Genomic DNA, 24,063 nt, shown 5'->3' with positions numbered 1-24,063 from the left:
CCTGGCCAACAGACTGGAAGAGATCTATATTCGTCCCCATTCCAAGAACATCAAATATGGAAATTATCAAACAAGATCATTAACATCACTTGCAAGGACATTTTGCTGAAGATCATTCACAATGGTTGAAGCTGTACATTGACAGGGAGCCACCAGAAATTCAAGCTAGATTGTTATTTTCCAACCAGGGGTATCATTGCTAATTGCATATGGCTCTTGGCTCAAAGAGGGTATACCAGAAAATGTTTAATTGTGTTTTATTGATTATGCAAAGGCATTCAACAGTGTGGATCATAACCAACTATGGGTAGCATTGAGAAGAATGAAATTCCATAAAACTTCATTGTGCTCCTGTGGAACCTGTACGTAGATCAAGAGGCAGTAGTTTCCACAGAACAAGAGTTAGGGCATGGTTTAAAATCAGGATCGATGTGCATCAGGTTTTATCTTTTTACTCTTCTTGATCTACACTGAGCAAATAATCCAAGAAGCTGGACTATTTGAAGAGATAAGGTGGGAGGGCAGCAGCCCCTCTCGAGCCTCAGTTCCCCCCATTCCTATGGGGTCACTCTGAGTCGGAATCAACTCCATGGCAGCAAGTTTGTTTATTGGTGTTATAAGGAAAACAATAACATCTTGGAGAAATCAACCACAAGAGACCAAAAGGACAGAATTTGATTGGGGACAAAGTCAGAGGCAGGATGGGGTAGGAAAGAGGACAGAACAGACTATCCAGGGTTGAAGTGGGAGGAGTGCTGGCACACTGTGGGGTTGCAATCAGTGTCATGAAATGATTTGCTTTGTCAACTTACACAGCTGAGCCCAAACCAGAACAAAAAGTGAAAAACCAAAAATCTGGGGACTCCAGATTATGATGCATATAAAATACTTATGGGCTCATTTTTATTAATAGCATTTGTCAATAATCACTTTAAGTTTTACTTAAGATCCTAGAAAAGTTAATTCACTTATTCTTTCATTTACTCATTTTCACTTAACAATGCTTGTTGAGTTTTTATTATGGCCTGCCCTCTGTACTATAAGCTGGGCTTCAGTCGGAAATTACCTAGATAAATTAGCTCTAGAGCACTGTTTGGGAGTAAGGGAATAACATACAAATGTCTTATGTGTAGAACTAAGAACATTAAAAGGAGCCCTAGTGGCATAGTGGTTATGTTTTTGGCTGCTAACCTCAAGGTCAAAACAGTTCAAAACTACCAGCTACTCCTTGAGAGAAAGATGAGGTTTTCTACTCCTGTAAAGAGTCTCAGAAGCTCAAATGGGCAGTTTTATTATGTACTGTAGGGTTATTATGCATCTGACTAGAATGAATGGCAGTGATTAAAAAAATAACTTAAAATATATTCTCTTTTTAGTGCTGCAATAGTACTTTCCACACTCAAACTCCTCCAGGATTCAAAAATTTTTAAAAACAAAGCAGTGCCAGTTGATGCAAAGGATTCCTCTCCTTCACTATCTTCGGTATGTATGAATTTAATGCTTATATTTATAATATTTATTATATAAAAACTGTCAGCATGCTGGGAAATTATCTAATTATTTGGATGAAGCAAAGGGGTGATGTAGGAAAAACAAAACAAAAGAGAAAAACAGCCCTGGTGTCAAAGATCGGTATTTCAGTCCCATTTCCATCATTTATGAACTGCTATAAATTGGGGCAGGGCTTTCATTTTTAAAAATCATATAATCTCGTCTATGAGCCGATAGACTTTAATAATCACTCACGTTCCATGCAGGCGTACCATTCGAGGAGTCTCGTTCCGATCTCACTAGCAAATAAAAGTGTTTCACAAAACTTGCTCTTCATTTTCCTTTCAAATGACGACTTTAGCACAGACAATGTGACCTCTGCTACTTCCTCTTTTGGCTCCTTGATGGTTAGATTCTCCCACACTTAAGCTCTTAAATGCATTTGACAACCCATATCATAAACTCCTTGGCATTTTATTGGACTGGGCTAAGGCAAAGTAATTTAACAATCCAGGGTTATATGGAATTAAAATATGAAAATTCATCACATAAAATCCATGCTCATTATTTTAAGCTTTACTAATAAAATTGCTAATGTCTAGCATAATTACAAATTAACAAAGCTAATTGTTCACAGAGATTCATTTCTTTACTATATTAAAAGCAATTAAAGGACTAGAAAGCAATCTAATTCTGAAAATGAACATCGAACAATGGTTCGCAACAGGGGGTGATTTTGCCTCCCAGGAGATACTTGGCAATGTCTAAAGATGTGTTGGTGTCCCTGGATGGTACAAATAGCTATGTGCTCAGCTTCTCGTCCAAAGGTCAGAAGTTCAGGTCCACTTGCAGAGAACATGCAGGAAAGGCCTGGCAGTCTCTTTGCTCAACAACCACTATTGAAAGCCCTAGGGAACACACTTCTATTCTGACACACACGGAGTTGCCTTGAGTCTAAGTTTACTTAAAAGCATGTAGTGGGTTGTACATTGGCCTGCTGACTGCAAGGTCAAGCCGTTTGAACCCAGCAGCTGCTCCCTGGGAGAGAGATGAAGCTTTCTAGAGCTTTCTAGTACCCTAAAGATTTACAGCCCCAGAAACCCACAGGGGAGTTCTACCCTGTCCTATAGGGTCACCCTGAGTAGGTATCCACTGAATGGCAGTGAGTTTCCTTGGGAGTTTGGAGTTTTTAGTGGGTGGTTGTCACAATGAGAAGTATGACTGCCATCTAGCGGATGCTGCTAAATAATGTTGCAATGCACCCACCGCCCCCCAAGAAAGAACTGTCTGGCTCAGAATGTCAATCTTGTTGAGGTTGGAAACCCTAACTTAGACTTGGGGCGTGAGCATTTCAATTGTAACAAGAAATCGAGGCCTTGAGAGGCTAATCTGAACTGCCAGACGCCTCCGTACTCAGTCTGCCCTGACAAAGAATCACTGCCCTTTCTCTGAGCCTCATTCAGCACTCACTCTGTTCTCAGGAGCCATCCACTCACTCCCTTCTTCCTGTGGGAATCCACTCAAGGGCAACTAGACAACACCCACCCTCGCTCGAGCCTCCTTCAGCCACTCATGCCGTCTCACCTGTGCTGACTCATAGCAGCCCTAGAAGTCCGAGCAGAACCCCACCTTTGGGTTTCTGGGACTACAAATCGTTACAGGAGCACCTGGTGGATTTGAACTGCTTACGTAGGAGTTAGCAGCGCCATACATAACCCACTACATCACAGAGCTTCTTATTCCAACTCATAGTGATCCCATAAAGCAGCGGTTCTCAACCTGTGGTTCGCGACCCCTTTGGTGGTCGAATGACCCTTTCACAAGGGTTGCCCGATTCATAACAGTAGCAAACTGACAGTTATGAAATAGCAATGAAAATAATTTTATGGTTGGGGGGTCACCATAACGTGAGGAACTGTATGAAAGGGTCGCGGCATGAGGAAGGTTGAGAACCACTGCTCTAGAGGGTTCGTGAGGCTGTAAACCTTTATGGGAACAAAGAGGCTCATCGTTCTCCCTCGGAGGAGCAGGTGCGTTTGGATCACCAGCTCTGGGGTTAGCACTTAGCTGAGAGCGCGACCAGTGCTCTTTCTATCTGATGGAAGGCATGGCCGATTGGTTAGGAGATGATGCCTGGCTGGGGTGCCTTAGCAGGGAATTCCTAGAAGAAGCAGGGATTCAAAATCAAAATGATTTTACAGGTTTCTTGTCAATCAAAGTCTGTAAGACTGATTCCACTGGGAAAAACCCCCCTTAAACTAAATTTGCAATAGCTCTGACTCTAGGTATAAAAAACAAAACCAAAACACACTGCATTGAGTTATAGTGACCCTATAGTTCCATAGAACTTCCAAGGTTGTAAATCCGAGTAGACAGCTTCATTTCTCTCCCAAAGGCTGGGTTGGAAGCGACATCCTTGAGGTTAACAGTCCAATGCTTCAACCCTGACATCCCCGGGGATCCTTAATGTTTCATTCCAAATGCAATTCAAAGCCAAATTCACCTCCACTGAGTTGATTCCAACTCATTGCAACCCTATCGGACAGAGTAGAAGTTGGCCCTTCAGGTTTCTAAGACTTTATGGGAGAAGACGACCTCATCTTTTTCCAGCTCAACAACTGGTGGGTTTGAACCACCGATCTCGTGGCTAGCTGCCCACTGCATATCCCACTGTGCTATCAGGACTCCTTAATGTGTCCTAAGGAAAATGTCAACCATTGCTCATAGAGCATTCGGACACAGCCCTGTATGCCATGTAATACAGTCCGCTAAGATGGCGGCCTCTAATTTCCAAAGGCAAAAGTTTAAATATCACTTCTGCCCAAATAGAATGAGTGGTAGCCATGATGCGCTGCATTAGATGTTGGGCTACTAACCACACGGTTGGTGGTTGATGCCCACAGCCGATCCGCAGGAGAAGGTTGGCTGCTCCGGTAAAGCTTCACAGTCGCAGAAACTCCGTGTGCGGCTGCTATGAAAGATGGAATTGTCTGGATGGCAGTGGGCTTTGGTGTTTGGAAGCAGGCGGGTAGACAGGTAAACTTTCTAGATCTCAGCACTCCTGTCTGTGCCATGGCAATACCAATAGCCCCCTTGGCTTGTTGGAGGGGTAAATGAGAACATGTCAACAAAGCATGCGGCACAGTGCCTGGCACAGACTAAACACTCAGCTAGGATGACCACGAATGATTATTACGGTGGACACTCATCTTCAGTCCTTGAAATGACATTTACAAAAACTTGGATGATATGGGAAATGCCGGTTTATCATTGCAATGGAAAAACTGTATTTCATCAATGGGCACACAGAGAAAAAGAAAAACTGACAAGCAGTATACCAAGAAGTAATAGGAGACTGTGAGAGGTGTTATTTATTTTTGAGTATGGCTGCTTTGTATATTTTTAATATTTTGTAGAGCGCTCAAAATAATTTTTAAAGATGAAAATCAGATACTGTTCAATGGTAATAAATACTTCTCCTAACTCAAGTGACCTATAGTGGTAGTGTTAGGCCACAAGTTTGCCATTACCAAATAGGAAAATAACCATCCTTTTGATTTTTCGTAGAGCACGGAAAATAAAGATAATAATGAATTTTTAGATCCGACTTCCCTAAATTCCCGAGAATACTTCAACATCCACCTGTGGCTGAGGTGCCGCTTAGCGCTGGTGACTGCGTTCACCGCACAGGTCCGTGGCATCGTCATCGTGAAAGGTATGATCGGCCTGTTCGTCAGTGCGCTCAGGCGGCCGGGCTTTATTGGGATATGCTCCACTGGAACATTCACACTTTAAAATTTTTTGCTTGAGCAGTTTATTGAATAGGAATGGTCATTTTCCATTATATCACTATATCCATTATATCACTAAAAATGGGCTATGTTGTCTAAATATACGCAGAACAGGCCAGGGGATTTCAAAACCTCAGGTCACCTTGTCATCGAGGCAGGTGGCTTAGGGCAGAGCTTGAGAGCACACTTCAGAGCCACTCCACTTTGGGTCAAATGCTGGCTACTGCACTTAACTGCCGTGTGAGCTCGGCCAATTCTCTGACTCTCCTAATGGCTCAGGGTCTTCCTCGGTCAAATGGAGATCATAATTGCTTTCACCTTCCTTAGAGGTTTGCTATCAGAATTATTAAATGGATTAAGCTTTGCAAAGTTCTTAGATAAAGCCCTGGTGTATGTAAATTCTTATAGCCACGAGTTATTTCAGTGTCTGTTTGTATACCTGTTTATCCACCCATCTCTGTCCATCTCCCCAAATTCATGACCCCATGGAATAACATTTTTCCTTTGCAGCAATAGAAAAACCCTAAGGTAACTGCTCCCTCCAGCATATAACACGTATCTTATTAATGTTCAATGTAGAGTCTATTTGTTTTCAGTCTTTATGCCTGTCTGTTTTTCTAACCTACACAGTATCACTGTGATAACTATGGATAATATATATGTTTTAACTTAGACAAGGCATTTTAAATAACTGCATTTCTTGCAGAAAATGATATGACAGATTGTGTGAGCCTCATCAAGGAAGCCTTCATGGAGGCCCAGAACGCAGGCGACGAGGAGCTACAGGCTGAATTCCTGATGCAAGCGGTAATCCTTGGCCTGCAAGAAAAACACTTAAAAGCAGACATCATCAAAAACCTTCAGGTACGAAAGAAGTCCAGCTTACAGTTGTACTCAGTGGGAGATTCCAATTAGAATATAGGAGGAGGTTGTATTTTTGATAGGTGCTGAATCTGTAGCAATCAACACGATCAGCTCTTCTTTCACTAAAGTGGAAATGGTACTTGTGTTAGGCCAGGTCGTTTAGAGAAACCAGTCCAGTGGCATTCATCTATGTATAGGAAAGAATGTTATTTCAAGAAGTAATTATATGTCAAGAAGCCCAGTCCAACTCAAGTCCATCCGTCAGTCCCATGTTAGTCCATAAGTCCCTCTTCAGACTCACGTTGCCATGTGCCAGTGATAGAGAATGGTGAACTGGGAAGCAGAAAAATCATAGGCTGGTGGGTGGAGAGTCATGTGCATCCACTTTGGTGGAAACAGGCAGGATGCCAATAGCGTTCAGGGTCCAGTGGCCCACAGCGGGCCACCACTCAAGGTAGGCAGAGTTTCAGCAGGCAGAGGGGCAAGGAGAGAGTGGAGTACCCAGTGTCTCTCACTCCTCTACCAAAAGATTGATGAACACCAAGAAGGTGTCATCAGGCTGCGGCCTGATTGACAGGTTTAACTCCACCCTGAGCCAGGAGTGTCTAGTTGACATAATTCCTAATTACCACAATTCTACCAAAATGAATTATTCTCCTTTTTTTTTTTTTTTTGGATAGGATATAATACATTTGCTTGAAGGAAATCACTTTCTTTCTCCACGATCTCGTTTAACCCTGGCGAGAAGCTTACTTTTGCTGGATGACTTAACGAAAATGGAGAAATTCAAGGAACCCTCCTCTTCAAAAACAGATCTTTTAATTTTGTTGAATCGATCTCACAACCTTCTTATTGAACAGGTGAGGGTGCTTTGAAGCAGATTTAGAGACTTAATTTCCTACTTCTTTTCTTATCCCAGTGCACATTAATTGTTCACTCCAATGTTTTGTTTTGTTGATAGATGCTAACTTTGGGAGAAACAATTGAATTTCCAGTATCAAGCACTGAATATGCAAATCCATTGCAGCCTTTGAAAAATATCTATTTTCCTCATGTCATGCTATTGGCCAAAATAAAAATGAGAATCGGTAAGACTTTAAGTATAATTTATACCAGATTCAAAGGTGGAAGGGTAAAAGATGAAGTTATTTTCAGGCGCTTTATTGAAATAAGAGTTTATTTAAATAGGATGGTATTCCTAATACTCAGACTTCATTTATTCAACCAATAGTTTTGGTCACCTATAATGTGCCATACTCTGAGATCCTAGGAACTCTCTGGAATTTAAAACTGATATAGTCCTTGTTCTTAGAGTCAGAGGCATAAATAAACAAGTACACAAACATATGTAGGAATGAATCTGTTACACAAGATCTATTTTTTTAAAGTGTGAAAGAGCAAACATGTCACTTTGCAGACTAAGGTACACCAGACTCAAGCCATAGTATTTTCGATCAATTCATACACGTGTAGAGGGTGAACAATGAATGAGGGAGACAAGAGAAGAACTGGTGCGTTTTCACTATGGCACTGTTGAAGAATATTGAATATCCATCACCATTATTCATAATTATTCTTAGCTATGAGCCCGTAGTGACAGTCACTGAGTCAATCCATTTCCTTGAGCCCTTCTTCTTTTTCACTGACCCTCTCTTTCACCAAGCATGATGTCCTTCTCCAGGGTCTAGTCTCTCTTGATAACGTGTTCGAACTATGGGGCTGGCGTCTTGCTATTTTCTCTTGTAAGGAGCATTCTGGCTTTACTTCCTACCAGACAGATTTGCTTCTTCTCTCATGGTCCATGGTACTTTCAATATTCTTCATTAATAGCATCATTCAAAAGCATGAATTCTCTGATCTCCCTTATTCATCACCATGTATATTGAGATGATTGAAAATATGACTCGAGTCAGGCACACCACCCCTTAATTCTCAGAAGGCCACCTACACCTTTCCACACTTTAAGAAGTGTGGAACAAGCCACAGGCTTGTTCAATGCAATATGTCATTTGATTCCTTGACTGCTGCTTCCTTAAGTTTTATTGTGGATCCAGGTAAAACGAGATCACTGGCAACTCCACGTGATTCTCTCTGTATCAGGATGTGGTATATTGGTCCATAGGTGAGGGTTTCTTTTCTTTACATTGGGTTGTAATCCATGCTGTGGGCTCCAGTCTTCTGTCTTCATCAGCAGTGCTCTTCAATTCCAGCAAGCATAGCCTGCGTTTTGAGGAGCCTTCCTTCGATTCCGGTGTCACAGTCTTCCATTCTTCTTCATATAGTTGAGCTTCTCAGATTATTTGTTCAGCACACAGCTTGAATAAATATATTGAAAGGATACAACCTAGATATATACCTTTCTTGGTTTTAAACCACTCAATCTACCATATTCTGTTTGAATGACTGCTTCTTGGTCTATTATAGGTTCTTCATGGGCACAATTACATGTTCTGAATTGCCATTCTTTGCCATGTTTTCCATAGTTTGTTATTGTCCACACAATAAAATGCCTTTGTGTAGTCCATAAAACGGAACAGAACAGAACATCTGTGTCAACTTGGCTGGACCAGGAACCTCAACCAAATCTCAGACAACCTCAGACTTCCTTGTACTTTCTGCTTTCAGCCAGGATCCATCTGATATCAGATGAATATCTCTCATTCCACATCCTCTTCTGAATCGGGCTTGAATTTCTAACAACTTCTTGTTGATGTATACCGCAACTGTGTTCAAATTATCTTCAGTAAACATTTTTTTGCATGTGATGTTAATGACAGCGTTTGACAATGTCCTCACTCTGTTAGGTCACCTCTCTTTGGAATGGACACAAAAATGGATCTCTTTCTGTCAGTTGGCCAGGTGCCTGTCTTCCATCTCTCTTGGCATAGACTAATGACTGTATCCTGCACTGTGTGAATATTTTGAAACATTCCAATTGATGTTCCATCAATTTCTGAAGGCTTTTTTTTTGGGGCTAATGCATTCATTGCAGTTTGGATTTCTTCCTTCAGTGGCATTGTTTCTTGATCATCTCCTGCCTCTTGAAATCACATCCTGCTTTTTTTGATGCTTCCTGAATCTTTCAATTTATTGCCCACAGCTCTTCAATAGTTCAAGTCGAGGCTTCATTTTCCTCCAGTTCTTTCAGTTGAGAAATGCTGCTATGTTCTTCCTTTTTTGTTTTTCCTGACTTCAGGTCTTTGTACATTTTATTTTTATGATACGCTTTGTATTCTTGATCGCCTTTTCAAGATTTCTATTTAGCTCTGTAACTTCACTATTACTTGCCTTGGAGTTGGCTTCTCCAGGCTCTGGAGCTGTGGTCAGCCACCTGGGGCTCCCGAGCCATGTTCAGCTCTTTTGGTACATGCATGTGTCTCTGAAGTAAAATTTTAAAACATTGAAAGGATATTATTCAGATAATGGCGATTTTGTTTATTTGTGAAAATATGTTTATGGCCTTCAAATAATTTTAGCATTGTTATGAGGGATAGAATTGGCTCTTCCATCTCAAAATTGTCCCAACCCTTGGTTTAGAGCAACCACTTGGGTCTTTTATTCTTTCCTGTGTTTTCACTGACCTTTTGCTTTCTTCATGTGCGATATTCTTGATATCCTCTCCCAACTCATCTGGTCTTTGGCTGAAAGAGGGCACTGTGCCAACCTGTTCCTGAGATGGGCTCTAAATTCAGGCGGGATATGTTCGAAGCTATGTTTTCGCTCTTGTGACCTTGTTTTCATTTTACTGACCTTCAACTTGAACGCTAATATGAGCAGTTCATGGTATTTCCCAAAGTTTCCCCTGACTTGTTTTGGCTGATTGTATTGAGATTGTCTATAGGCTCTTCTGAAAGCTGTAGTCAATTTGATTCCGATTGGCCAGGCCCATGTGTAGAACTGCTGTTTATGTTGAAAAAAGGAACTGTAGTGAAGAAATTGTTGGTCTTACTGAATTCTGTCACATGATCTCCACCATTTTTTCAATCACTAATGTCATATTTTCCAACTCTTAATTCTTCCTCTTTATTTCTCACATTTGCATTCCAATCACCAGTAATTTTAATGCAGTTTGATATGCATGATCAATTTCAGACTGACAGAGTTGGTAAAAACCTTCTATTTCTTCATCACTAGCTTTATAGTTTGGTACGTATATTTGAATTATACTTGTATTAACTGGTTATCCTAGTCATTGGGCATATAGATATTGTCCTATCACAAACAACATTGCACGTCAATACAATCTTGAACTTTTCTTTTTAATGATGAATATGACATCTGTTCTTGAATTTGTCATTACCACCAGAGCTATGCTATATGATTGTCTGATGCAAAGTGGCCAATACATATCAGTTTAAGCACACAGATGTGTAGGATACTGATAATTTTGTATTCTATTTTTTATATAAGCAGCTTTTAAATGTTATTTTAATAGTTTTATTGAAATATAGTGAACATATCATACAATTCAATAGTACAGTCACATTTGGAACAATTTCTTGTACCCATTGCTGTTGATCCCCCATTTCCCACCAACCACCCCTTCCATTCCCCCAGTTACTGTCATAATTGATGCACCCATTCCGAATTCCCTATACAGAAGAACCTACAAAATGAAGATTAAAAAACTAAAAGAACCCTGCAAAATTGACCAAATCAAACTGAGCAAACCCTCCATAGAAAAGAAAGATGATATATTTTTAAAAACAGAATAAATTAAAACAGGCCAAAAAATGGGTCAAAGGGGAGCGCACGTGACAAGGCGCTCCATTCCCGCCACCCTGCAGCTCCTGCCATCCACTTTCCGTGCTCTTTGTCTGATAGTTGGACCACTCATATTACTAGACTGGGGTCAAGGTGATTCACTGGAGACTCAATCAGTGCAGGGACCCTGCAAATGGATTTTGTGTGAATTAAATGCCTAGAACAGTGCCTGGCTCACCGTAAGCAAGACTCATACGTTGACTGTTATTATGTATAAGTTTTGGCTCTGTCTTACAAGTCTATTGTCTTTTCCTGTATAATTTCCTTTTATTATTATCTCATCTAGAATTTGAGATACTCTACTTCATCTTTCAGACCATAGTTCAGGTCGCAACACAAACCAGCTTCTCAAATTTATCTAACTTTTAAAGGAAAAAAATATAATTTTTTAAATTTTAGAAATAATATTTTGTGCTGTTTGTATCTTTATAAATGGTCTTTTTAGGAATTCAAGTTGTCATCTGACCGTCAATCAGTTTTTTTGTACTGGTTGCCACTGTTCTGTGAGTTCAGCTTGTTCTTTTCGATGCCTGTTGGGTGTTTTTGGTGGACTCTCTATCTTATCTTGTCTCAATATTTCAGGAGAGGTGCAGATACTGGATTAAGCTCAACAGTGATGATGCTGCAAATGCTGTTAAGAACAGCTAGTTCTGCTGGCGTGGCTGCTCTGTAGTAGTGAAAGGTCAATTCTCTGTTGAAGCATCTGGAGAAGCTCAAAGGCCAGAATTCTCTAGTTTCAGAAGTAGGAAGGACAGAGACCACCTATTCAGATGTCTCATATCATTGCAGAAACTGCCTGGAAACCACTACAGTGCTGCCCTTCTCGGGGGCTTGCAGGCTGATCAAATCTCAGTCGCTCCCTGTGACACTGCGTCTGATGGCTGACCCAGGGCTGCCGGATTGTGGCACTCAGCCCAGAGGGAAGAAATCCTACACCAGCCCTTTGCTCTTATTCAGCACCTTCTACGAGCCACTTTCCTCTTGCACCTGCAGCTGCAGCTGCACAGCTCAGGAGGGGCTGGTGGCCGGACTAGAGTGGGGAAGAGAGGGCAACATACGCAAACTATCATCCTGATTCTGCTCACCAGTACCCACTTCTGCTCCCCCACATTGTATCATCAGTGGTCATTGTTAGCTTGTGTGTTATGCTGGCCTTTAGAACAAAGATGGGACCCCCACCCAAAATCTGGTTCAGGTGTGGAGACAAAGGATGCCCTAGTGCACATCAAGATTGACGGGAACACACACACACACACACACACACACACACTTTTGAACCAGGTCTAGAATGGCTTGAGGGAGCCAGGGAAGGAGAAGTCTGTTATTTTTTGTAGGGAATGGGCTGGAACAAGGGTTCCCGTAAGCTCATGGGTGGGGGCTTGGGTGGGCTCAATCTCCCACTGGTATCAAAAGGAGGGACACCAGGCTTTCTGGTCCAGATGTGGCACAAGAAGGGAAGAGCGGAGAGTAAGGCTTAAAAGTGCAGAGTAGCGATCTATCCAGAACTGGGGTCAGACTCCTCAGTAAAATGCAATCAGCGCCACCATCCTCGTATGCAGAATTTAGTATTTTAGGTAAACCTCTATGCTTTGGGGTTTCTTCATTTGCAAAATGAGGTTGGCCTTCCTGGCTTCTACGATTCCTTCCAGCTTTTGGATCCCACAGAAGTTATTTTTCTGTGTTTTAATTTCAGACTTTGTTGTATTATTGGGGCCTTTGAGTTCTACAAGAGCATGCAGTACAGATTGTGTTATACCGTACAGATTGTGTTAAATCAAATGTATGCTCTGTTTCCTGCCTTTACTAAACTTGAGGATGTGTCACCACTCAATGACAATACTGTTGCTGTTTTTCGGATTCACTTGAAGCTGAACAGCTTGCTTGTCTGGTAAATTACATTAAATACAGACTTAAAACAAAACCAGAAGCAGCTTTGCTGTCAAAACAACATCAGCTTCCCAACTTCTTTTAAACCAAGTTAATGTTTATTGGAGAAAAGAGCTCTTTAATATTATGAAGCATACAATAATTTGTGGCCTTGTGCTTTCTCGACAATTTTCTTTTATAGGGATATAGATTGATATCTGTATCCAAATATTTTGTTTGATAAATTGATCACTCTATCAGAAAAAAAGGTATTTTAAAATAATCTCTATGAGGAAAAAATTAATCATTATGATTATTTTCCTCTTAACACTAAATCTTGAGTTTCCTTATTAGATGCAGTAGTAGATAATGGTAGGCATGAATAGGTCATTTACATTTCTTACTGTCATTCAATTAAATACTTATTGAGCACAGCAAATGGTAATAAGGGCAGAGAGTGGAGATATGATTGAGAACCAGTCACCTTGTCTGCCCCCAGAGAACTTATGATGAGGGGAGAGAGGAATGTAGTCAAAAATTATTGTAATGTATTTTTTCTAATATTAATAAAAATCTCTAAGATAAATTGATGTATCGTGACGACTTATAGGTTCCCCAATGACATGGAGGTATTTGATATTTCTCTCCTATGTGGATGAACAGCGATGACACCATTGGAAACATCAAGCGAAGCCTCTAAACGAGGAACTCATTTGCTGCCATCACATCTATTCTGACTCAGCTCTGACCCGGAGCACAGAGTAGAACTGAACCTTTGGGTTTCTGCAATGACAACTTTTTATGGGAGCAAGTGGCCTCATCTTTCTCCTAGGATTGATTGATGGCTTTAAATGGCTGGCCTTGTGGTTAACAGTCTGTGTTAGTCTAGGTACTTTAGAGAAACAAATCCACCGAAACTCATGTATAAGACAGAGCTTTATATAAAGGGTAAGTGCACATCAAGAAAACATCCCAACCCAGTGCTGTCCAAGCCCACAAGTCCAACATGAACCCGTATGTCTGACACCAATCCACAAAGTCCTCCTCCATCTCACAAAACACACACTATGGTGCCGACTGCAGGAGGAAAGTCGAATCAGTGAATGTGTAAGCATCTCAGTGCTGGCAGGGCTTTCCACGTGGGTGCTCCAGCACCCAGGGCTGCATCAGGGTAGGTCCATGCGGCTTTTCCTCAGGATGTCTTTCAGGAAGTCAGCCTTGCCAGCTGAAGCAGGGAACTAACTGCTAAGGCAGCTGCACCCTGGTCCGACCATCAGAAAGCAAGAGACCTGAGAACTAGAAAGGCGAGGCTCACTGAGCCATTTATCTCTCCACCCTTCAATTAGCCCACATGTGTTTATTGGCCAGGTTGGCACAATAAACTAACTGTCTAACAGTCCAACACTCCCCTCTGCCACCAGAGCTCCCGGGGTGGGTAAATTGAAAGTGAGATTTCAATGGACATCTCCTAGGAGCACAGACTCTGGAGAAAGAATCCTGTTCAAATTCCTGGAGCAGGATATTAAACTTGGGCACTTTCAGTTTCTCCCACTGTCAAGTATGAATAATAAAAGCTCTGGCTTGCTATGGGATGACACAAGCTGAGGATTTAACTTGCTCCAAGATCGTACGTAGCCAGTCACCCAAGGCTCAATTAAAATTCATGCAGACTTTATGTATGTCAGAGTAGAACTGTGCCCCATAGGATTTTCAATAAGTGGTGGCTTTGGGGGATGCACATCTTCAGGCCTAGCTTCTAAGGCATTTCTGAGTGGGCTCGAATGTTCAACCTTCTGGTTAGTAATCTAGCATGGTAACCCTCTGCGCCACCCAGGGACTCCGAGGGCTCTTAGGTATTAGTTATTATAACTCCTGCTTGTATTCCTCATTCTCCTGGGAACCCCCTGGAAGCAATGACTCTGGCTTCTCTGTCTCCATACCCTTAGTAGTGTGCTCAATAACTGGATTAAAGAAAAAGAAGAAACGAAAGGGGTAGACAGGACTGTAATGTCTAACATTCTCTACCGTCCTGCCATTTATATAACACATTTTTGAACTAAAATTTTACAATAAGTTCTAGCTTTTTGAAAATCTTTGGAGGAACAGCATCTTCTTTGTTGTTGGCTGTGACTCGTAGCAAACTTATGTGTCACAGAAGGGAAGTCTGCCCGTCCTTTGCCAGCCTCCTAGTCCCCGTCAGGTTCAAGCTCATTGTAGCATCCATGGTGAATCCATCTCCCCAAGGGCGTCCTCTTTTCCCCTAACCCTCTCATTTCCCAAACGTGATGTCCTTTTCTAGAGACTGGTTCCTTCTGATAACAAGACCAGAGCACGTGAGACAAACTCACCATTCTTGCATCTAAGGAGCTTAACATCTTAGAGTTGTAAAATTTCAGGACCTACGGGGACCTTAGCTATTTTCTATTTCTGTTGGCTCGTTTTTCACAGGAAGACAGCCAAGGGCCAGAGGCATATAGAGATTTTTCCGGTGCTTTAAATGACAGTGTAGAATCTATGGCTGGGCAGGACCCAGCACTTCAGGAAGACCCCAGCATCTGTATCATTCTGCAACCCCACATGGCTTTCTGTTGATACTCCTCTATTGTGCAGAGTTAAATACCTCATTAATGGGGTAGCTCCACCAGTTGCCTCTACTCTACCTCAGTGTTGATCTTCTTTAAAAGTAGCAGAGGACAAGGGCACCCTTGGCTATGACTTAGACATCTGTGTTCTCTGTGATGCCTCGCCTGGTCTTGGCCTGCTGCCGGCTGTCCTAGGGCCCAGTGCAGTCTTTGACTCACACATGTTTGCGCATTTGGAGTGGGGTCCACTTAGAAGTGGGTCCACTGCACATGGTTGGGATGGCTCCAGTGAGAAATGGGTGCAGTGCGCATATTCATGCCTGTCGCCTGCAGTGTGGGCTGTGGGGCTCAGTGGCCAGGAAGATGTTTCCGAGGAATCAACTGCACTTGTCTAATGTCCAGTGCATTATTTGGCTCCTAAGACCACCACACAGTATGATGCCTGGCTGGCCACTTGCCTGCCCATTAAATACGCTGCTCCATGATGGTCCTCTTTAGAGGTCATGCAGAGCCATAGTATAGAACATGGTCTTGGGAGCCCTACTGCCAAGATTCAAGCCCTGGCACTTAGTAGCCATCTGCTCTTGGGGAAATGATTGAAACTTCTCATCGCCCCCACATCCTCCCCTGTCAAATGCACAAATAATGGTGGTCACGCAGAGTTGTGAGGCTTCCCTGAAAGACTAAAGCTCATGAGTGCTGGTTTGCATGGAGGACTCTCATAGTCATAGCTTTAATAAATCTTCATGCTTCTTAGACTAAGTGTAATGGTTAAAGCCCTCTCTGTTAGCCTAGCAGCCACTCTATGGGGGAAAGCAGAGGCAGCCTGCTTCTGCCAAGACTGACAGCCCAGACAACCCGATGGAGCAACTCTGCTCTGCACTGTGAGGTCACTAAGAGTCAGAATCGACTCCGTGGCGCTAGGATCAAGAAAATGTTTAGCTTTTGTTATTTTCTTGTCTCATTTTTGTCTAGTGCCTCGTTCCGTATTTGGCCCACAATAGGAAGTCAGCACATATTTGTAGAGAAAATTGTGTTTGTCAGCCTGCTTTTGAGACTACGCAGCATCAATCTAATCCCACTTCCACACAACAGCACTCTGTATGTGCTAAGGGCTGGGTCTACTCGAGATGCGTCCCGTGTGTAGCCCGTCCTCCACAACGCTGCCAAGCGAACGCCTAGCCAGCAGTCACTGTCATGCAAAGTCGAAAGAAAAGAGCTCTTAGTATACGCAAAGTGTGTGGGAGCCTCATAAATCTTCCAGATGCGTTCCGCCTGAGATAATTTCATCTTCAGATGCTTCGTAGAGCATCATGAACGTTTCGAACTGAAGAGAGTCTCGGGAGATTATTCTTCATTTTGAAAATGACATACTTCGGAGAGTTATCAAAGGTAATGCTGCAAAGGGCTACCACTGTGATCACTGAGATATCGGGCATTGTGTTTCTTTGCCATCTCTCTTAGGTGCACAGGACAGAAAGCCCACCAGCGTTCTTAACAGATGCCGTTTCTGTGCGAGTGGATGGTGCCACGAAGCCTTGTGGTAGAAACTGTTTAACTTTTCTCGCCTCATCCGTGGCTTATTCTTTTTTTAGGACATACAATGGCCAAGCAAATATGTTCTACCAATAAAAAGAAGGACCCTTCCAAGTGGTCACCTGCCCTCCAGCTCTTCCAAGTGGCCTTGAAGCTCTGCAAGCTCTGGGCTACAGAAGAAAGCGAGGTGGAAGCGGAAATTCTGTTTCAGAAAGGTAAAATGTGCATGGAGTCCAAAGTATGGTAAACATTTGTGAGACTTGTTTTGCTATTAACAATGAACTTCTTGAAAATCAGGACGCTTAGTACCAAAAAAGAAAAAACAGTACAGGTTTTTACCCCAGGCTTAGAGATTACAAACCCATTGGTACCTGTGTGGCAAACTCATTTTCAGAGTAAAGGACACTGCTTATTTGAATTTTATATGTAACCATGGTGAGGAAAGAACTACTTAGCTTCTTTTATCATTATAGTTGGTCCCTGTGTTGTTTTCATTGGTATTCTCTATTTCACCTCTCGGGTTCTAATATCCCGTGCAATGACCGCACCGAACTCACCCACAAAATTCTGGATTGGAGAGCTTGTTAGGGAAGTTAACAAAGTTGTCATGTCAGGAGGAAATGCTCAGGGGGGAGTTGGTTATCAGGACATGTCCCCAGGCTCTCTCAGGGCTGCTAATACATGCTCAGAGACGCAAACCACTCAGCGGTAAACTCAAGCTCTGTGTGTCAGCCAGCCCAACTTCCCGAATTAAGTTCCCCAAGACATCCCACTCCGGTAAATTTTAGCCTCAAGACACTCACCTCCACCTCAGGAACTCAGGAACTCAGGAACTCTGACACTCAGGAACCCAGCTTCCTGAATTAAGTGTCCAGAGCCAGCCCACTTCTCAAGCAAGCCTGCCTCCTGCCCACAGGCCCTCCGCTATACTGTACTGGCTCCGTGGGCTGGAAAGGCCGTCACTGGGCTCCACGCTCCGCCCGGGTTCTGCTGCTGCTGCTCTGTGGTTAGAGCTGTCTCAGGACCCAGGAGGGTCACTCACTGTGCAGGGGCCTCAGGCCCAGGGCCTCGCACTGTTCCTGGCTCTTGCTGGTAACGAGATTCCTCTTCTTGCTTCTCAGAGGGCAGCAGGATGACACTGCGGAGAATTCTGTTCACAATGACGTGCAGGAGGCGAACCCTATCAGTATCTTCCCCATCCTCCCTAACGGGCTGATGCAGGAAACAGTCATTTGGTGCAAGTTAGAGACTTTGGCTAGATGAGCCAAGTCGAATAAGTCCCCGCCCCTGAAACCGTCCTTACAGGTTGTGTCATGGTTCATGAAAAAATGACAGCATTTGTTCACTTCGCTATAAATAGTGTTATTGAAATTATACTTGGAATGTTTTTCCTATGACATTACAGTACTTGGTTAAAATATTTTGGTTAATTTATATAAGTAAGAGATATTTCCCTGTACAAATTAAATTGTTATGTTGATGCGTGCGCCCTGGAGCCAATTCCAACTCATCGCAACAAACAGAAGAGAACTGGCCCACCATGCTTACGGGAGCAGTGTCTGAACAGAGTGCCAACAGGTTTAAATCACCAAGATCAATTTGGTTAACAGTGGAAAGCTTAGCTATACCTATATTCATATACAATGTATTACATTTATCTTGTTCTCTTGTGGCCATTTTATCCATGAGAATAGCAATGTTTGGTACCACATTTTGCACATCCACAGATGTCAGACATTGACGTCATTTATGTCCCATAGTGCTCTTAAAGGTAGTGATAACTACTCCTGGTTGAGAGAAAAGGAACACGATGCGCATACAGGCTAAGAAACTTTTAAACTCAACATCTATTAAATGACAGTGTCCAGAAGCAAATTCAACTCTGAGCGGCTCTGTGCCGTTTTCTGCGAATCCTGTTCCTAGTGAGTAGATGGTCCTCCTCCTCATCCATCTTGCTCTCCAGGTGCCACTCCAGCCCTGGAAGATGTGTGGGAAGTAGGCCATTTCCTTCTTCCATGACTAGTTCTCACTATTGGCTGGCCTTTTGGGATTTGTTTTTAAGAGAGATGCTTTCTTTTTTTTTTTTTTTTAACATTTTATTAGGGGCTCATACAACTGTTTTCCCAATCCATACACACATCAATTGTGTAAAGCGCATTTGTACATCGTTTCTCAAAACATTTAAGAGAGATGCTTTCTATGATCTCTGTGTTAGTTGAAAGGAGAAGGAGGGGAGGAGGGGTGGGGGGAGAAGAAGAACCGAAGTCAGGACAAGCTCAAAGTAAGACAATCAAACAAAAACCAAGTTGTCTTGGGGAAGCCAAACATTTGTGACTTATTGTCCCTGCCTCGGGACGCTTTCTTCTACTTCCACCCACTGAAAGCAGGAGGAGCTATTCAGTGGGCAGTGCCAGCATGGCTAGCCCAGCTCTGGGGACTCATGGAAAAACAAGGATACATTTTTCTCCAGCCAGTTCACCAGCTACCAGGGAACACCCAAGGACACCGCACCCCGTTTCCAAAGCTACAGCGCAAGGATTTGTCCCTAAGTTCTCAATGATGTAGAAAGGCAAAATACATCTTTTTATTCTTTCAGGCAAAATAGAACGTCAGATATTGATGGAACAGAAATCTCCACACTTCCAGCTGAAGAGTTTATATGAAGCTATACAACTAAGCTTGGCAAATGACCAAAACTCAGGGTAAAAAAACAAAAAACAGTGAAACTACCTTTCCATTGTTGTAGTAATGTGTGTCAGGGTTTTGTTTTTGTTTTTAGCCATTTGTTCTAGAACATTATCAAGTACGCGAGGCTGGAATGAGAAGGGAGCCTGCTCTTGTCAAGGCTAGTTCATTAGGGCACACCTGTACAATAGGGGGCTGTCCTAACCCACTATTCAAACAGGTGTTCTTGGCTTGGACCTAAGGCTTCAGATGCAGGAATGGTTGATGATAGTCATATCATGGTGGCATATCATTTCTAGCCTGTACCAGGATCACCCATCTTTCCCATGATTACAGCTCCCTCCCCTTGAGAAATTCTTTGTAGAGAGAATCAATATGAATATTCACTTTGGTCGCCAATAACAACTAGTCAGCTAAAGTCTCCATAAAAACTGCCTTGCTTACTGAGAATCAGCCTGCATTATGAGTACGGAAGTGATTAAACAAGCCAAGGAGCCACCTCACAGGTTTGATAGTTAATTCACAGATGTAACTCATGCTAAATCCCCATTTCCTGTATACTCAACACTTCTTTTTCAATTTCAATTAGTCTCTCCATTCCCATCTTTATGGTGCCCCATATACTGGAATATCCTAGAATTATCCCAACACTGGGATGCATAACCATCATGGCCCAGAGTATTGTCAGAACACAGCAAGTTAGGATGCCCAGTTCTTTTCAAGCCCTGCTAGTTTCTGTAGAGTGTAAGATGCTAGTGTCTATGGCCAAAAACGCTGCAAGAAAAAGGGGCTAAATTGGGATCTGTGCTACGTTTGTCTATATTTGCTTTCCATAAGGTCAGAAATCGCCAACAAATAGTTCTAAATTTATGAGTGGTGAAGTTATTTAGTTAATGAGTGTAATACTGTGTCATTTTAGGTTGATAAGAGAATCTTACCTAGAAATGGCTCTATTATATCTTCATCTGAAAAAGTCAAAGAGCAGACTTTCATTATCACCATTAACATTTAAGGTAATAAACTGTTTTATTAAAAATTATAAGTTAATTGCATTGAGCTTGTCATTTTGTAGCCCTGTGCTATTAAAATAACGAGAAAGATTTTCCCATGTGACTTAATTTCATTATATTCACAGTTGTATTTAGATACCTCTTAAGACTTTTCATGTAAGCCTCTTGAAATCGATTTCATGTGGACATTTATAGCTGCTAAAATGTTATCCATGAAAGTTGTTAGGTGCTGTGGAGTTGGTTGTGGCTCACAGCGATCGTGTGTGCAACACATCAAAATGCTGCCCTGTCCCGGGTCATTGTCATCAATGTGGTTGCTGGAGCCCCTTGTTGCAACCACGTCAGTTCGTCTCATCCAGGCCTTTCTCTTTTACTGACCTCTACGTTACCACGCATGATGTTCTTTTCCAAGGAGTGGACTTACCTGAGATTGTGTCTAAAGTATATGAGCTGAAGTAGCGTCCTTGCTTCTAAGACCCATTCCCCCCCCACAGCTTTATTGGCTTGTAATTCACATATACAATTCAGTAGTTCTATCATATCAAGAAGAGTTGTACAGTTATCACCACAGTCAGTATTAGAATATTTTCTTCATTCTTGTACTCATGGTTATTAGCTCCCTATCTCCCCCTCCCCCAACCTCACCCGCCATGCCCTCAAGGAACCATTAATCCAGTTACTGTCTCTGTAGATTTACCTATCCTGGATTTCATACACAGGAAAACACTTAAAAGTGAACAAATTAACAAGCAAACAAAACTGACAAGAACAACAAAGTAAAACAGATAAAACTTGATATAATTGATGTATGCAATGTTATAAGAGCTGTAAGAGCCCCCAGCAAAATGAGTTATAAAACAAACAAAAACTTCAAATGAGAAAATATTACAAATTACCAAAAAATATTACAAATTAGAACAAATTTAAATGCTTCATAAGGAAAATCAAATGATAGTGCTAAATTTCAACCTAACTGCATGTGCAACAATCCACTTTCTAATGCATTCTGCATGGTGGCAAGGTCACCCACATCCCTGTTCCATGGTGAGAGGGGATTCCACAGGGACATGATCCAGGCATATTTCCCCTTCACTTTTTTCTTAACTTAAAAAGCTTTAAAATGGGTCAAAAGGGAGATGAAAGGTAAGATGACACACTGACCTAACTCTGGCAGTCTCTAGTACTTTCAGGATTCTTCAGCAGCACCATTATTCAAACGCACCAGCTTCTCTCCAGTTCCCCTTAGTCCTTGTCCAGCGTTCACATGTACGTCTCGGAGGTGATTGAAAACACCAGGGCCTTGGTCAAGCACAGTGTAGACCTTGAACATGTTGTTTGATTTCTCGACTGTTGCCTCTGTAAACATGGCCAGTGAACCCAAGGAAATTTAAGTCCTTGATAACTACAACCTTTTTTCTATTTATGATGATGTTTGTGGGTACCAGTCTACAGGCTTTCCCTTTTCTCTACATTCAATTGTAATTTGTACTCAAAGCTGTAGTCTGCTCTTCACCAGTGGTACTTTAAATCTTCTGTGTTTTCAGCAAGCAAAATGGTGTCATCTGCATATCAAATTGTTAATGAGCGTACAGCTTATCCATATTCTTCTTCATATAGTTGTATCCACTACAGCTTATCCATAGTCTTCTTCATATAGCCCAGCTTCTTGGCTGACTTAGCACACAGATTGAATACCTGCAGTGAAAGAACACAGCCTCCATGTACTCCTTGCCTGATTTTAAACTCGTCAGTCTTCCCAAGGCTTTATTTACACAACCGCCTCGTGGTCTAGGTAAAGTTCTGCATGAGCGTGGTCTGGAAAGCCTATTCTTTGCAATACTATCCTTTGCTTTTTATGATGCACACAGTTGAGTGTTTTTGCTCAGACAAGGAAAAAAACAATTAAATGTCATATCAGTATTCTTTGCTTCTAGACGAGATTCAACTGATATCAGCAATGATATACCTCATGCCATGTCCTCTCTGAACCCAGCTTGAATTTTTGGCAGCTTCCAGTGGATGTACTGCTTCAAGTGATTTTTTAATTTTCTTCAGCAAAATTTTACTTGTATATGATATTAATGATGTAGCTTGAGAATTTCTTCCTGCTTTTTAGTTATCGTCTTTTGGAATAGACACAAATATGGATCTCTTCCAGTTTGATGGTCACGTCGCTATCTCCCAAGTTCTTGTCATTGGTAATTGAGTGCATACAGCATTGCATTAGTTTGTTGTAACATTTCAATTTATATTCCACTGAATTCTGGAGCCTTGTTTTGTTAGTGCCTTCAGTGCAGCTTGGATTTCTTCCTTTAGTACTGTTGGTTCTTGATCACATGCTACCTCTTGAAATGATTGAATGTAGATCAATTCTTTTTGGCACAGAAACTCCACATTTTTTTCCGTCATCTTTGGATGCTTCCTGCATCCTTCAATATTTTTCCCATAAAAATCCTTCAATATTGCAACTTACAGGTTTGAATTTTTCCTTTAGTTCTTTTAGCTTGATAGATGCTGTGTGTCATCCCTTAAAATTTTTCTGTCCAGCTCCTTTACGCCTTCATTTCTCCCATTCACTTTAGCTATGATACATTCAAAAGCTAGATTCAGAGTCTCTTCTTGCATTCATTTTTAATGTTTTCCTATATTTTAAATGACTTTGTGCTTTATTCTTGTGTGATGTTCTTGATATCATCCTACAACTTGTCTGGTCTCTGTTTAGTAGACTACATCATATCTGTTCTTGACCTGGCCTCCAACAAGAATAAAATATTACACTTGCCATTGAATTGGCACGAATGCTTCTGTATGTGTCAGAGTAGAACTGTTTACCAAAGAGTTTTAAGGACTGACTCTCTGGAAATGCATCACTAGTTCTTTCTTCCCTAACATCTCAAGGTGGATTAGAACCATCAGCCTTTCTGTTAGCTATAGAATCCATTTGCTCTACCCAGGTACTCCTCAATATATGGTGAGCACACTTACATCAAATTGCTTCCAATTCCTAGCAACCGTATAGGGCAGAGTGGGACTCCTCCACAGGGTGTTCGTGACTGGGAATCTCTCTGGGAGCAGACAGCCTCATCCTTCCCTTTGGGACCGCCAACCGTCTGGGTAGCAGCCAATGCTTACTGCACGACACCACCAGGTTTTCTTTCAATCAAGAGATGAGCCTCTCCAACTAAGGTGCAGTGATATTCCTGGGGAACTTGTGAAAAATGTAGGCTCTGTTAATTAGTCCTGGCATTTGAGATTCACCATTTCTTACAAGCACCCAGAGAATACTGCTCCAGTTGGTCTGGAAATTACACATGAGTATTAAGGATCTATACTGAGCAATACCATTCAGGAAGGAATCAGCTTGGGTGGGTTTGAGATATGTGATCTCAGTTATACTTGTTCTTATTATTAAAATTTTATAAGCTTTTATATTTCATCCTAATTGAATAACTTTTTGACCTCAAGAGATCTTTT

General features: G+C 41.9%; 1 protein-coding gene across 1 annotated transcript in view; it reads left to right on the top strand.

The window, feature by feature from the left end:
• Positions 1-24,063, top strand: part of CFAP54 (cilia and flagella associated protein 54) — a 390,102-nt gene that overhangs the window by 240,341 nt on the left and 125,698 nt on the right. Inside the window, exons 49-56 of the mRNA XM_030886291.2 lie at positions 1,377-1,482; positions 5,059-5,206; positions 5,989-6,146; positions 6,827-7,006; positions 7,108-7,234; positions 16,954-17,109; positions 19,491-19,596; positions 20,499-20,592. Of these exons, the coding sequence (XP_030742151.1) occupies positions 1,377-1,482; positions 5,059-5,206; positions 5,989-6,146; positions 6,827-7,006; positions 7,108-7,234; positions 16,954-17,109; positions 19,491-19,596; positions 20,499-20,592 (1,075 nt within the window). The remainder of the gene's footprint in view (positions 1-1,376; positions 1,483-5,058; positions 5,207-5,988; positions 6,147-6,826; positions 7,007-7,107; positions 7,235-16,953; positions 17,110-19,490; positions 19,597-20,498; positions 20,593-24,063) is intronic.

Source organism: Echinops telfairi, unplaced genomic scaffold (genome assembly GCF_000313985.2).
Source record: "Echinops telfairi isolate 266 unplaced genomic scaffold, ASM31398v2 ScPeMD7_2;HRSCAF=8, whole genome shotgun sequence".
Classification (NCBI taxonomy): Eukaryota; Metazoa; Chordata; class Mammalia; order Afrosoricida; family Tenrecidae; genus Echinops; species Echinops telfairi.
Note: the sequence above shows the minus strand (reverse complement) of the source record. Positions and strands in the feature narration are given on the sequence as shown.